Genomic DNA, 12,947 nt, shown 5'->3' with positions numbered 1-12,947 from the left:
GATACATTATGTGACACAGTTAAGGAACGTGTCATTCCCCCCTGACGCTGTAGGTTGTTGGTCCAGACCCAGACCCCTATCCCCATGTGTTTGAACCCAACACAGCTGCCCTGCTCCAGCATGTGGATGTGATGTGTCACTTGTAAGAACAAGGTATGGAAACAACACTATTTATTAAGTCATTCTATTAACCCTCAAAGTGCCAGGGTTTTCAAGTCTGCCTGTCACTGTCTTGACGTTTTGGCTTCTCAAATGGTCTTCCTTTATAGTAGAAGGAAGTGCTTTATATCTGGGGTTTCTGACCCTCAGCTACAAGAAGGATATATAGAAAACACATTTTGTAAAACACTTATAGAAATAGTAAGAAAAAAAATGACATCACGTTCATATTTTTGGTTTTTTTATTATAGAGGATAAGTAAAATATAATAGGTCACCTGTTTAACCCTACATTTACATAGAATGGTTTAGAATAACTAAGAGTTGTTTGGTTTTCAAAATAAGAAATACTTAACTGAAAATGGCAAAAACTAATATATAAATCAAAATGCCCTGAATCAATTCTGAAATTCTGTACTTACATCAATTCACCACTTGATGGCACACCTCCCTTCTTATTTTAACTGAGGAGTGCCTTTATATGGGGAAACTTGATTAGGGGGTGCCTTCATTTCCATTGGAATTCCCTACATGTGCCATACCTGGAAGCAGTGGAGATTAGAACAGGGATGTGTCCAGTTTTCCTCTGCATAGTTACATATTCAGATTAAACCTCACACAACTCAGCCACAAGCTGCTTCACAAAGGCCTTGTGGGTGATGAGGCTGTTGGTTGGCATGTTTTGATTCTTCTGGAGGTCCTAGTACATTATGTACACATACCATCTTCTTCTGCTTATCCGGGGCCGGGTCGCGGGGGCAGCAGTCTAAGCAGGGATGCCCAGACTTCCCTCTCCCCAGACACTTCCTCCAGCTCTTCCGGGGGGACACCGAGGCGTTCCCAGGCCAGCCGGGAGACATAGTCCCTCCAGCGTGTCCTAGGTCTTCCCCGGGGTCTCCTCCCGGTGGGACGGGACCGGAACACCTTCCCAGGAAGGCGTTCCGGAGGCATCCGAAACAGATGCCCAAGCCACCTCAGCTGACCCCTCTCGATGTGGAGGAGCAGCGGCTCTACTCTGAGCTCCTCCCGGGTGACCGAGCTTCTCACCCTATCTCTAAGGGATCGCCCAGCCACCCTGCGGAGAAAGCTCATTTCGGCCGCCTGTATCCGGGATTATGTACACATTTGTCATGGAAATGTCTATAAAGTAAAAGAACAGGGTCTTGTAAACATCTCTTGGTCTTGTGGGGCACAGTGTAGTATAACATGGGTTGTGTGTTGTTAGGATTTGGGCATTTTATGCCTTTGTGTGACTGTATACATGGAAACAGTGAAAAGGAAACAAAAGAAGAGGGAGGGGTCCTGTGTGACAGTGAACATACCAGTCCCCGTAACCATTAAAAATATGGGGGGTGTGGATCTATGGGACCAGCTGATCCAATCAATCAATCAAAATCAATCAAAATGTATTTATAAAGCGCTTTTTACAACAGCAGTTGTCACAAAGTGCTTTACAGAGACACCCGGCCTTAAACCCCAAGGAGCAAACAGCAGTAGTGTTGAATTTCAGTGGCTAGGAAAAACTCCCTAAGAAGGTCGAATTTTAGGAAGAAACCTAGAGAGGACCCAGGCTCAGAGGGGTGACCAGTCCTCTTCTGGCTGTGCCGGGTGAGATATTAAGAGTCCAATTGGAATAATAAATACATTTCTCTTGGCTAAATCCAGAGTATATTTGATTTTAGACTAGGTCAGAAGTATGACCAGGTGGACAAGGACAGGAACAGCAACGGTCCCCCCAAACCAGGTAATCCGCAGGTGTGGACCAGGACCTCATCTCCTTCTAAAATTTAAAATTGGAGGAAACTGAGAAAAGTTAGTAGTACATCCCTCATGTCCCCCAGCACAATAATATAGCAGCGTAACACCTTGGAAACTGAGACGGGTGGGTCCGGTGACACTGTGGCCCTACCCGGGGGAGGCCCCGGACAGGGCCCAACAGGCAGGAAATCAATCCAACCACATTGACAGGCATCAACCAAAGGGACACCCACCAACCGCAACCCCCCTGAATGAGGGCAGAGTATTGCCAGCAGAGTACAGCCCAACTGCACAAGTGCGCAATAGAGAGTCAACAACAAGCCAGTGACTCTTCCCCCGAAGGGCATTGGAGGGAGGGCATCCCAGTGGCGACGAGAGCCCACCTGGCAAGACAGCAAGGGTGGACAGTATCAAGCCTACTGGTCACCTTGATCCAATACTACACAATACTTCACTGTCCCTATAACTGTCCTCGCTCTCTATAATCATTCCTGACACTTGTTTGGCTATTTCTTTTTTCTCAAAACAATTGCTTTTAGCTACTGAATGTGTCTTCAATGCAATCCGAGTACAAAGGGGTTTTCTTGGTATCATGCTAAGTGCAACACGCCACTCTCTCCTCTTGGGGAGGGGCTTGACACAGATAGACTTCATATTGGTAGTTTTACCTCAGTCTGTGATTGGTTTATGCATTTTAGACTTCTAAACAACCAAATAAGATAAGTATAATCAGTTAGGGCTGCTGTTGAAATCCTGAAGAGCTATAGGTTTTCTGATCGTGATTGTGGGGCGTCTGGTTTATAGAAGTGAACAAAAAAGACAATGTTATTTGCAGCAGAATGTCCCCTCTCACATGGAAAAAAATGAAGCATCTAATTAATAAAAATATGTTTTCTTCATGTCAATAGAGCCCTATTTAATGCACTTATAAACTTATATCACACAGAACATATTTTTATTTCATTCAACTCCTTGACAACCTTGTTAATGGCTTGAGTTGTACGAGTCTGGAGATGCCGGACCTAGACACACTCTGGTCCTGTTCAGCTGCAGCACCACTGACCCAGCTGGAACACAGTGACTAAAAACAATAGAAAATGTACGTTATTTGTGTCAGTTAATGATTAAATGCAACTTGAATGCACTTGGTTTAATCTATTCAAATGAGGGAACACTTATTAAATCCCTGGATCATCTGGTGAGTCTTGCATGTCCGTGTCCCTTCCACCTCCGTCACTATTCCACTCAGGAGGGATTCCCCAATAATACCTGCAAGTCACTGGTCAAGAGGGTTGGGCTCCGGTGTCCCATTTTCCCCACCTGTGACACAAACACTTTGTCTCTGTAAGGCGTTGTCCTTTTTGGCCTCCACTTCAATGTCACACCACTTTTTAATTTCTGGGATGGTCCAACTTTCTGAACCAGCCTCATTCACAGAGTTCACCACTTGCTGCCACCCAAACGCCTTTTTGGCAATTGTAATGCCCACACAGTGTCCACGAAACAATATATATTTTTGTCATTCAACCTCCCCTACAAGAACACTGAGTGAAATTCCTTTTTTCAGGTTTTCTGTTGGGTTTTTCTGTCATTGCAGTCATGGAGTCATTATCGATTAATATTCATTTGGGGCATTTCAGTGACCATTTATAGCCAATTATGGGCATTCATTGGATGGGACAAGACACTTGCACATGTGTATTTAATTTTGAGTAGGTTGTGTTTTATGAAGGAAAACCATTTAACCAATATTATTCCTGTCTTGTTCTATAAGGGAAGAGGAGGACACAAGCTGTTCAGTCTTGTAAATGTTAGAGGCAGGATTCAACACAGAGTACCTTTAAATAATACTTACATGACCATGAAAAACACAGTACATATAAACCTACACTATACATACACTCCCTGCTTTGGGTCCAGATAAAAGTTCTCTAGAAAAGTTCTCTAGATGTAATGTTGTTAATGTTGTGGAAATGACCATAAATTATGGAGAAAAGCCTGAAAACTCAAATCGGAGGTAACAGTGGTTAGGCTCAGATCCAAAACATGGTTGATGAATGCCCCCCCTCCTTTCCCAGGGCACCAAATGACCATTGTAAATGATCCTGTCAAGACTCTATACTTAATAAAGAACAAACTGATGAACAGATTCCTCTGTCCCTCTGACCTGTTCATTACTTCCTTAGTTTTCGCAAGATGCAGCAAGACCCCTTTCATACATTGCAAGCCTTAAACAAAGGCCTGTTAATGATCTATTTATCACATATAAAATGTCCTTTTCCACATTAAAAACTATTAATCGTATAATACAGTTGCTATTCTAGGGCATTGTGGTCGGGAAGTTTAGACTGAAGATTGTGAGTTTGAATCCGGCGAGAGGTGCAAATGAACAACTTTAGTGTAACGAGGACTCACGTGGGATACGCACGCCGTCCCCCCCGGCGTGGTATTTGGCGTGCGTCATCGCCAGCCTTCTAGTCACGCCGCTCCTCCTCCCATGGCATCGTCATGTCTTGTTATTACACACACCTGGTGTCCATTCCCTCATTAGGTTACCTATGTTAGTTCCTGTGTTTCTGGGTGTCTTTGTGTGGTATTGTTCTATGAGCTGGCATGCCGGGACGCCATGTTTACATTCGACCAGCTCGGCGACATGGCGATCCGGCTGGACAACCTGCTAGCCACCCGCTGACGCACCGGGAATGATCAGCCCCCTCCGGTACACCCCGTCGCCAGACCTGAACCCATGGAGGTGGGAGGCGCCGCACGTAGGGAGACGGTGCGGTCTAGGGAGTGTTCCTTTTGTGGGAGGAAGGGACACTCTGCCTCCTACTGTTTCCAACAGAGAGGGTCGAGCGGAGGAAGCCTGACACCACAACACTGAGTCAGGTGAGTAGACCACACACACTGTCAGGGCTCTCTGCGAAGCACATGACACTTTTGGTGGCCTTCCCTGATTTTCCTACTAACTCTCAGTGTAAGGCGCTCAGAGACTCAGGCGCAGCTGAGAATTTTATGGACAGAGACTGTGCATTCCGCTGGTGCCGTTGCCCAGGCCTAGGACCATTACGGGCTTGGACAGCAAACCACTGGGTACTGGTCTAGTAGAGAACCTCACGGTGCCCCTCACTATGACTGTACAGCACGCCCATACTGAACAGATTGAATGTAATGTTATTCACTCTCCTGCTTTCCCTGTGGTGCTGGGACTTCCCTGGTTGTCGGGACACAACCCAACTATTTCCTGGTCGCAGAGAGTGTTGACAGGGTGGTCTCAGGGGTGTCAGGAGAGGTGTCTAGGTGTTTCCGTAGGTGCGACCTCGGTGGAAAGTCCAGACAGTGTCTCCGCAGTGCGCATTGCCCTGGAAAATGCCGATTTTGCGCTGGTATTTTCTAAGATTATGGCTAGTTGTTTGCCACCACATCGGCCCGGGGGTTGTGCTATAAACCTAAAGGGAGATGCTGTGCCGCCTTATTGTCATGTGTATCCCCTGTCACAGGCAGAGACGGCAGCGATGGAGACCTACGTGGCTGAATCCCTGGGGCAGGGGCAGATCAGCCGTTCCACCTCGCCCGCCTCCTCGAGTTTCTTTTTCGTGGATGAAGGATGGGGGTTTGCGTCCGTGCATTGACTACAGGGCGTTAAATAAACTGACGGTCCGGTATACATATCCCATCCCCCTGATTCCCCCATACATCCAATACATCCATGCTTCTTCACGTAACTGGACATTAGGAGCGCGTACAATTTGGTGAGAATCTGAGAGGGAGGCGAGTGGTTGACGGCCTTCAGCACCACCACGGATCACTAAGGATACCTGGTGATGCTGTATGGGTTGATGAATGCCCCGGCAGTGTTTCAGTCCTTTGTGAATGATGTGTTTAGGGACATGCTGTGTGCGGAGTGGTGATTTACATTGACGACATCCTCGTGTATTCCACTACGCGTGCTGAGCATGTGTCTCTCATTCGCAGGGTGCTGAGGCGGCTGTTGGAGCATGGCCTGTACGTTAAAGCAGAGAAGTGCGCGTTCTTCCAGCGAGGCGTCTCTTTCCTCGGGTTTCGGATTTCTGCCGGTGGGATGGAAATGGAGGTTGATCGCGTGTCAGCCGTGCGTAATTGGCCCGTTCCCACCACGGTTAAGGCGGTGCAGCGGTTTATTGGGTTTGCCAATTCCTACCGTAGGTTTTTATGGGGCTTCGGCAAGGTGGCAGCTCCTATCACTTCCTTATTGAAGGGTGGGCCGAGAATGCACCCTTAAGAGAATGTTCACCTCTGCCCCGGTCCTGGCTCACCCCGACCCGTCACTGCTGTTCATAGTGGAGGTGGATGCCTCGGAGGTAGGGATAGGTGCTGTGTTATCCCAACTGTCAGGTACCCCTCCTAAGTGTCGTCCCTGCTCTTTTTACTTGAGGAAGCTCAGTGATGCAGAGCACAACTATGGCATCGGTGAGAGGGACCTGTGTTTAGTGCCTTGACTGTTTGGAGACATTGGCTCTAGACACCCGTTTGTAGTCTGGACGACCACCGTAACCTGGAGTACATCCGGGCGGCGAGGAGACTGAACCCTCGTCAGGCCAGGTGGCCGTTGTTTTTTGCCCAGTTTGATTTCACGCTTTCATATGTGCCGGGTACGAAATAGTTCAATGGTATTCTCTGATACTGTCATATTAGATTGCATTGGGTAGAAAATAATGAACAAAATAAATAATAGAAGGTCAAAAATATAGGCACCCCCCAAAAAATTGGGTTCTTCTACCTAGAAATAAAACACTATGAATGAAATTAGAAAGAAGATAAATAATTATTGTGTAATGATGCCACACGGCCACCAGATGGGGGCATGAGATCGGTAGTGCAGTTTGGACTTCTATGATTTATACATTTTTACCAAAATTACCAACTTATCCCCAAAAACCCAAGAACATCCTCATACTATGTTGACAGAAAAAAAAAATTTAATCAAATTCATAATACAAATTACGGTTGTAGTACGGTTCAATACATCATATATAGCATGATGTACACATGATGTACACCCTTGTAATCCCTATAGTCTTTACACGTTAGCCTTTCTAAGATGCATGGTCAATGTCGTTGCCTGGTGACAAGTTTTCAGATAGATAGTCAGTGCTGGAAAGAAGACCATACAAATACACATAAAACACAACAAACAAATATATGGTGTCAGTGAAATTATCTTAGGTGTTCTAAGAAAGGTGTGTTTTCAGATGCTTACCAAGAAACAAAGTCAGTCTCAAATAACTCTTTGTTTTATCTCACCCCACTCTCCCCTACTTTACTAACATGTGTAGCCCAGAATGGTTGAGAAATAAATGTCCAAGAACTGTTGTAGTTGCATTGATGTTTGTTGTTTCTACAGCTCTTCCAAAAGCCTCAGTGAGTGTCTCTCCTCATGGTCTCCTCTACTCTGGAGAGACTGTTACTCTGCAGTGTGACATATCAGAATACACAGACTGGACGTACCGATGGTACCAAAACAACCAACCACTTCCCACTCAGACAAGTAAAACCGTCAGATACATCATCCCCATCATAAAGACAGGTCAGACTGGTCTGTACAGATGTGAGGGGATGAGGACAGAACGACCCCAGAGGTCACAACCCAGTAATGACCTCTCCATCAGTGTCACTGGTAAGTTCACTATTAAATCACTCATTTGTTGTTATGTTGGTTGTTGTCATGGTGCTTGTAAATAATGGCGTGGTGTCCCGAATCTTCCTAAACAAACGTATTGAAAACCCCTAGCTAATCAGCCCCACTGAGTTCAGACCAAAAGGACATATTGACAGGAGACAGTGTGACACTGACCTGTACTGAGTCTTCTGGATGGAGGTTTTACTGGTACAGACACAGACAAGACTCTGAACCAGTAGCTACAACCTCTGGATCCTCCTACACACTCAGCCAGGTCAGTGTCTCTGATGGAGGACAGTACAGGTGTAGAGCTGGGAGAGGAGACCCTGTCTACTACACCCAGTACAGTGAACCAGTCCACATACAGGTTACTGGTGAGTCTAACATATTTTATATAATAATTAGTTATTAATAGATGTGGGGAAGTCTGTTTGTCCCCACTGTACTAAGTATAGGACATGATCCACCTACCTCCACTGAGAGCTGTGGAAACGCTGTTCCCATTGATTTCCAATGACAATGTAGCGTCAACAAGCGATCTGTGCAGTGAGACGCTGACCTGTACGATTCAGGCCTTTGAAGAACTTGTACATTTAGACAAATATATGCAAATCACCGGCTGTGAACTCTCTGCAAAAACCAGTCAACAGGTTTTCTGTCAGCGTTTTGATGAAATCTCTCCCCTGTTGGACAACCAATGTTCAAACTCGCTACAATTTTCCGGCACACAAAGTTACTATCCCAAATGAACAGAGACACCCCTCAGAGCTATATTAACGTCAAAGTGCTATGGATGGATTTGTAATAGGAGAGTGGGGCTTGTTTGGGATTCACTAGAATATACTTTATTTCCATGACTCTCCATTCCACAGAACATTATACAGTGGATATAATAGGTATACACACCCCTGTGAAAATGCCAGGTTTTGGTGATGTAAAAGAATGAGACAAAGATAAATCATGCCAGAATGTGACAGATAATTTGAACAATTCAACTGAAAACAAATTGAAATCTTTGAGAGGGAAAAATAAAAAATAAAAAACATTTAATAACATGGGTGCATAAGTGTGCACACCTTATAACTGCTAATTAATTATTTTAAAATCATTCAATGTGATTTTCTGGATTTCTTTAGATTCCGTCTCTCACAGTTGAAATGTACCTATGATAAAAATTATAGACCTCTACATGCTTTGCAAGTAGGAAAACCTGCAAAATCAAATACTTGTTCTCCCCACTGTAGGCATAAAAAAGCTACTTCCTTTTCATCGGATATGATACTAAATTTTTTGGATACACCTAGTATATCTTTTCACTTTTTTTTGCGGTTGTCTTCCTGTTTATTCGTTATCTTTGTTTAGCTTTGTTGTCCTTGTTCTTATTTGTCTATTCCTGTATAAGTATATGGAGAGCAATGAAAAACCAAAGTGGAATCTCTTCTATTTGTACATATATGGCCAATGAAACTAATTGTGATTGTTCTTCACCCTAGTAAATATTTAACATTTTCTTGAATCATTATTACAGCCTCCGAATAGTAGGCTATAATAATCATTGCTTCAATTAAAAGGTGCAGACAAAAAAAGCTACTTTTTGCATTACTTGAATTCAGGCCACACACAAAATAATCCAATATTCTTTTGACAAATCAGATTAATTTCAAGTGTGGACATAAGTCACATCATAGTAAATACTGGCAAGTGCATTGATTTCTCAGTTACTATAACTAAATGGCTAGAATGATGTGTTTATTTAAGTCTCCAATACTTTTCCCCTTGTCAGTTTTCCTCTCCAGGCTGTGTGTCAGTGAGAAGTAGGCAGGATCCTTCCAATGGATGAAGTTGAGCTAATAGAACTGTACTTTAACTTGGGACTCTAATATAAAGACCTTGTCCATATTTAGAGTTTGAAGCACAGAATGGTGATCACCCTTACAACCCTAAAACAAACCCTAAGGAAGAGTGGAAACATTTTGACCATTTAGCAGAAACTGGTAGATTCATAAGGGAAGAGCTCCAAGGCTCAGGGGCTTTGCAGGGCTACAGGTGGAGGTAGACTAAATGCAAAGAGGATTAAGTGTACGAAAAGATGTCCGCCTCATCATATCCACCCTTGACCCAGAGGGAACCGAAATGCCAAGAAGTAGGAGGTTAAAAATATGAGCATAATTCAGCAAGGGGCCAGATTTTGTATGGCATGTCGATTCCTACGACAAACTAAAACCGTACGGTAGATGCATCTGTGGAGCCATTGATGGGTTCTCAAGAAGGGTACTATGGCTGAATGCTTACTGTGCCAGCAGAGACCCCAAAGTTATAGGAGGTTATTTCCTCGAGACAGTAGGGGAACAAGGTGGATGTGCCCGTATCCTGAGGTCAGATATGGGGACAGAAAACAGCTCTATACGAGATATGCAACGGTACCTTCATCGCAATGATGATGATGCCCATGGGGGAGATAAAAGCTTCATTTATGGAAGAAGCACCAGCAATCAGAGAATAGAAAGCTGGTGGGGCTTTCTCTGTAAAGAGTGTGTGGACTTTTGCCTCAACCACCTTCACCAACTTAATATGAAGGGGATTTTGCTGGGGACTTCTTGGACAAGAACCTCATCTTATTCTGTTTCCTCGGTTTGATACAGGCAAGTGGCATCAATAGACAGTGGATGAGGTAGCCTACCCTATAGGTCTTGTTTTTTGCTGAAATCAGCAGTCCGTCCCAATATCAGAAAATGTTGAATTTTGTAGAATAAATTGCATTTTGTACAATTGTAAATATTGGTGTGCAAATGCATGCCAAAACTATTACACTGATTGGCCAGGTGGTGGTGCTACAAGGCCAAAAAATTAACATCAGCAAAAGTATCACTCCCACAATATAACTTTATCTGATAAACTCTGGTATTATATATCAAGCTGTCTGTTTTCCATAGAGCTTTGTCATGTTGGTTATGACCCACTTTGGTTTTTAGTAGCCAAAAAGTGTGATCTTACTGACTTGTGTTCTTGTTGCATTCATCTAGGATTCTATATGGCAATCAAGCCCTCAAATTGAATTTTTTCCAGGTTTTCCAGGGTATTGTTTTTCCCAAGTTATCATGATTAATTGAATGAATATGATTTAATCATTTATACTCTACTACTCACCTTTGCAGGATGATTTGGATTCAACCAAGGAGACCTGGAACAGCCACCTGATTGGTCCATCAATGAACGACCATGTTCCCCATGGTCGGCCTGATACCATGTATGCTATCCCAGACATATATAATACAGGTGTCAGAGGAACTATATAACACAGAAGACTATGTTTGCCAGGTGTCTGAGGAAGATTGCATCAGGTGTGATTCTGACTGCATCCACAGCAGTGACATTGCTTGTGATGAAGATGTGTTCACCCTCTGCACCTACCTAATGGCCCAAAACAACATGTTCCTGTGGATGCATACATGGCCATTGACCTCTACCTTTCCCTGAGAGAAGAACTGACTACAATATTAAACATTGATAGGTAGTAGCAGAGGCATTTCCAAAGTAGTCTAACCAAGTCCTCACTTACTGAAATGCATCACGTGAGCAACACAAAGCGCAGCATTGGAGGGCGTCCGGCCTTAGAAGACTAGAGAGAACACAGTCTTCAGACACCACAATGACTGATGTAGATCGTCTCACACACACTCACACACACACACACACACCCACACACACACTGAGCAAAACATATGCTGATAAGAGCTACAGGGTCTAACAATCCTGAATTTAGTGAGATCAACATGAGTAGGGTAGAGAAGGTAGGGTTTAAGTAGATGTCCAAATGCAGCAACAACTTTTTAATAAATACATTTAGTTGGCACTTTTATATCTCTTGTTGTTCTTTGAGTTGTATTTTCAGGCCTTCAGATAGTTCTGTCGCACATACCAGACCAAGAGGCTTCCCTTTCTTAGAGTATCAGTAACCTGCTTTTAAGTCTATCTTGGTTCTCCCACAGACATTTTTTTTAAATGTTTATTAGTCTGTATTTAGATTGCACAGATTAGTCCAAACACAGTGGACTTCACTGCATAGACGCAGAATTTCATAATGCCAAATGGCAAACGGGTAATTTACTAAACTTCCTAAAATACAAAAACAAAAGGGCGCAAAGGGCAGGAACAAACACACCAATGACAGTAACGACATTCAATGACCAACAAGTAACACTGGGGCAGGAGGAACTTAAATAGGGAAACAATGAGGGAACAAACAAGGCAGATGTGGAAACAATCAAGACAAGGACAGGCAAGTAAGAACACAAAACAAAAACCAACCATTACAGGGCTACAGGGTCTAACAACCCCCCCCCCCCGGGAGCGGACACCCGGATGCACCAAAACAAACAAAGGGGAGGGCGGGCAGGGCACCAAGGAGGAGGGTCCACCTCGGAACGGGGACCCAAGAACAGGATCAGGTGGAGGCACCGCCTTGGGATGGGGACTGGGAACAGAACCGGGCCGAGGGTCCGCCATGGAGTAACCAGGAAGTGGCGGAGTATCAGTCGGAGCAGGATGGACAGGAGCCGGTGGAGGAGGAACAGGAGCCAGAGCTGGTAGAGGAGTTAAAGGAGCCAGCGGAGGAAGAACAAGGAGAGCAGGTGACGGCACCACCTCGGGAGCAGGAAGAGGTAGCACCCCGCCACAGGACAGAATGTACATAAGGACAGGAGTAGGGGAGGTGGCAGGGGCTCGGAGCAGGGACCCTCTGGGGGTTGGCAGGCAGAGAGCATAGACCATTTGGGTGGACTCTGGTGGCAGCGGCCGCGGAGCAGAGACCGGGGGTTTGGCAGGCAGCGGAGCAGAGACCGGGGGTTTGGCAGGCCGCGGAGCAGAGACCGGGGGTTTGGCAGGCCGCGGAGCAGAGACCGGGGGTTTGGCAGGCCGCGGAGCAGAGACCGGGGGTTTGGCAGGCCGCGGAGCAGAGAACGGGGGTTTGGCAGGCAGCGGAGCAGGGACTAAACTTCTCAAATACAAAAACAAAAGGGCACAATGGGAAAAACCAAGACACCAATGACAGTAACGACATTCAATGACCGATGTGGCCAATTACCGAAATGGCAGTAATATTCAGTTTTGAAGATTTAACATTTAAAATTAACATTTAATATTTACATTTACCATTTAACATTTACATTTATATTTAACATTTACACATAACATTAACGTTTTACATTTATATTTAACATTAAAGATTATTTTGAGTTACTGCAGAACAATACTAAAAGTTATTGCATGAATTTACATGAATTTCTCACTAAATATTTGAAAATTTGGCAATGCTAAATGTGCAAAACTGAGCAAGATTACAGAACATGCAATATTTTACAAATGGCACCACA

The 12,947-nt window shown here is 44.5% G+C and overlaps 1 protein-coding gene across 1 annotated transcript in view; it reads right to left on the bottom strand.

Moving 5' to 3' along the window:
• Positions 1 to 11,143: 11,143 nt before the first annotated feature.
• LOC117592785 (protein piccolo-like) overlaps positions 11,144 to 12,947 on the bottom strand; it is an 11,880-nt gene continuing 10,076 nt past the window's right edge. The window contains exons 10-11 of the mRNA XM_034290434.1: positions 11,977 to 12,563; positions 11,144 to 11,194 (exon numbers count right to left, since the gene is read on the bottom strand). Of these exons, the coding sequence (XP_034146325.1) occupies positions 11,144 to 11,194; positions 11,977 to 12,563 (638 nt within the window). The remainder of the gene's footprint in view (positions 11,195 to 11,976; positions 12,564 to 12,947) is intronic.

The sequence above is a fragment of the Esox lucius genome, chromosome 24 (genome assembly GCF_011004845.1).
Source record: "Esox lucius isolate fEsoLuc1 chromosome 24, fEsoLuc1.pri, whole genome shotgun sequence".
In the NCBI taxonomy this organism is placed as follows: domain Eukaryota; kingdom Metazoa; phylum Chordata; class Actinopteri; order Esociformes; family Esocidae; genus Esox; species Esox lucius.
This window is presented reverse-complemented; position numbering and strand designations above follow the sequence as displayed.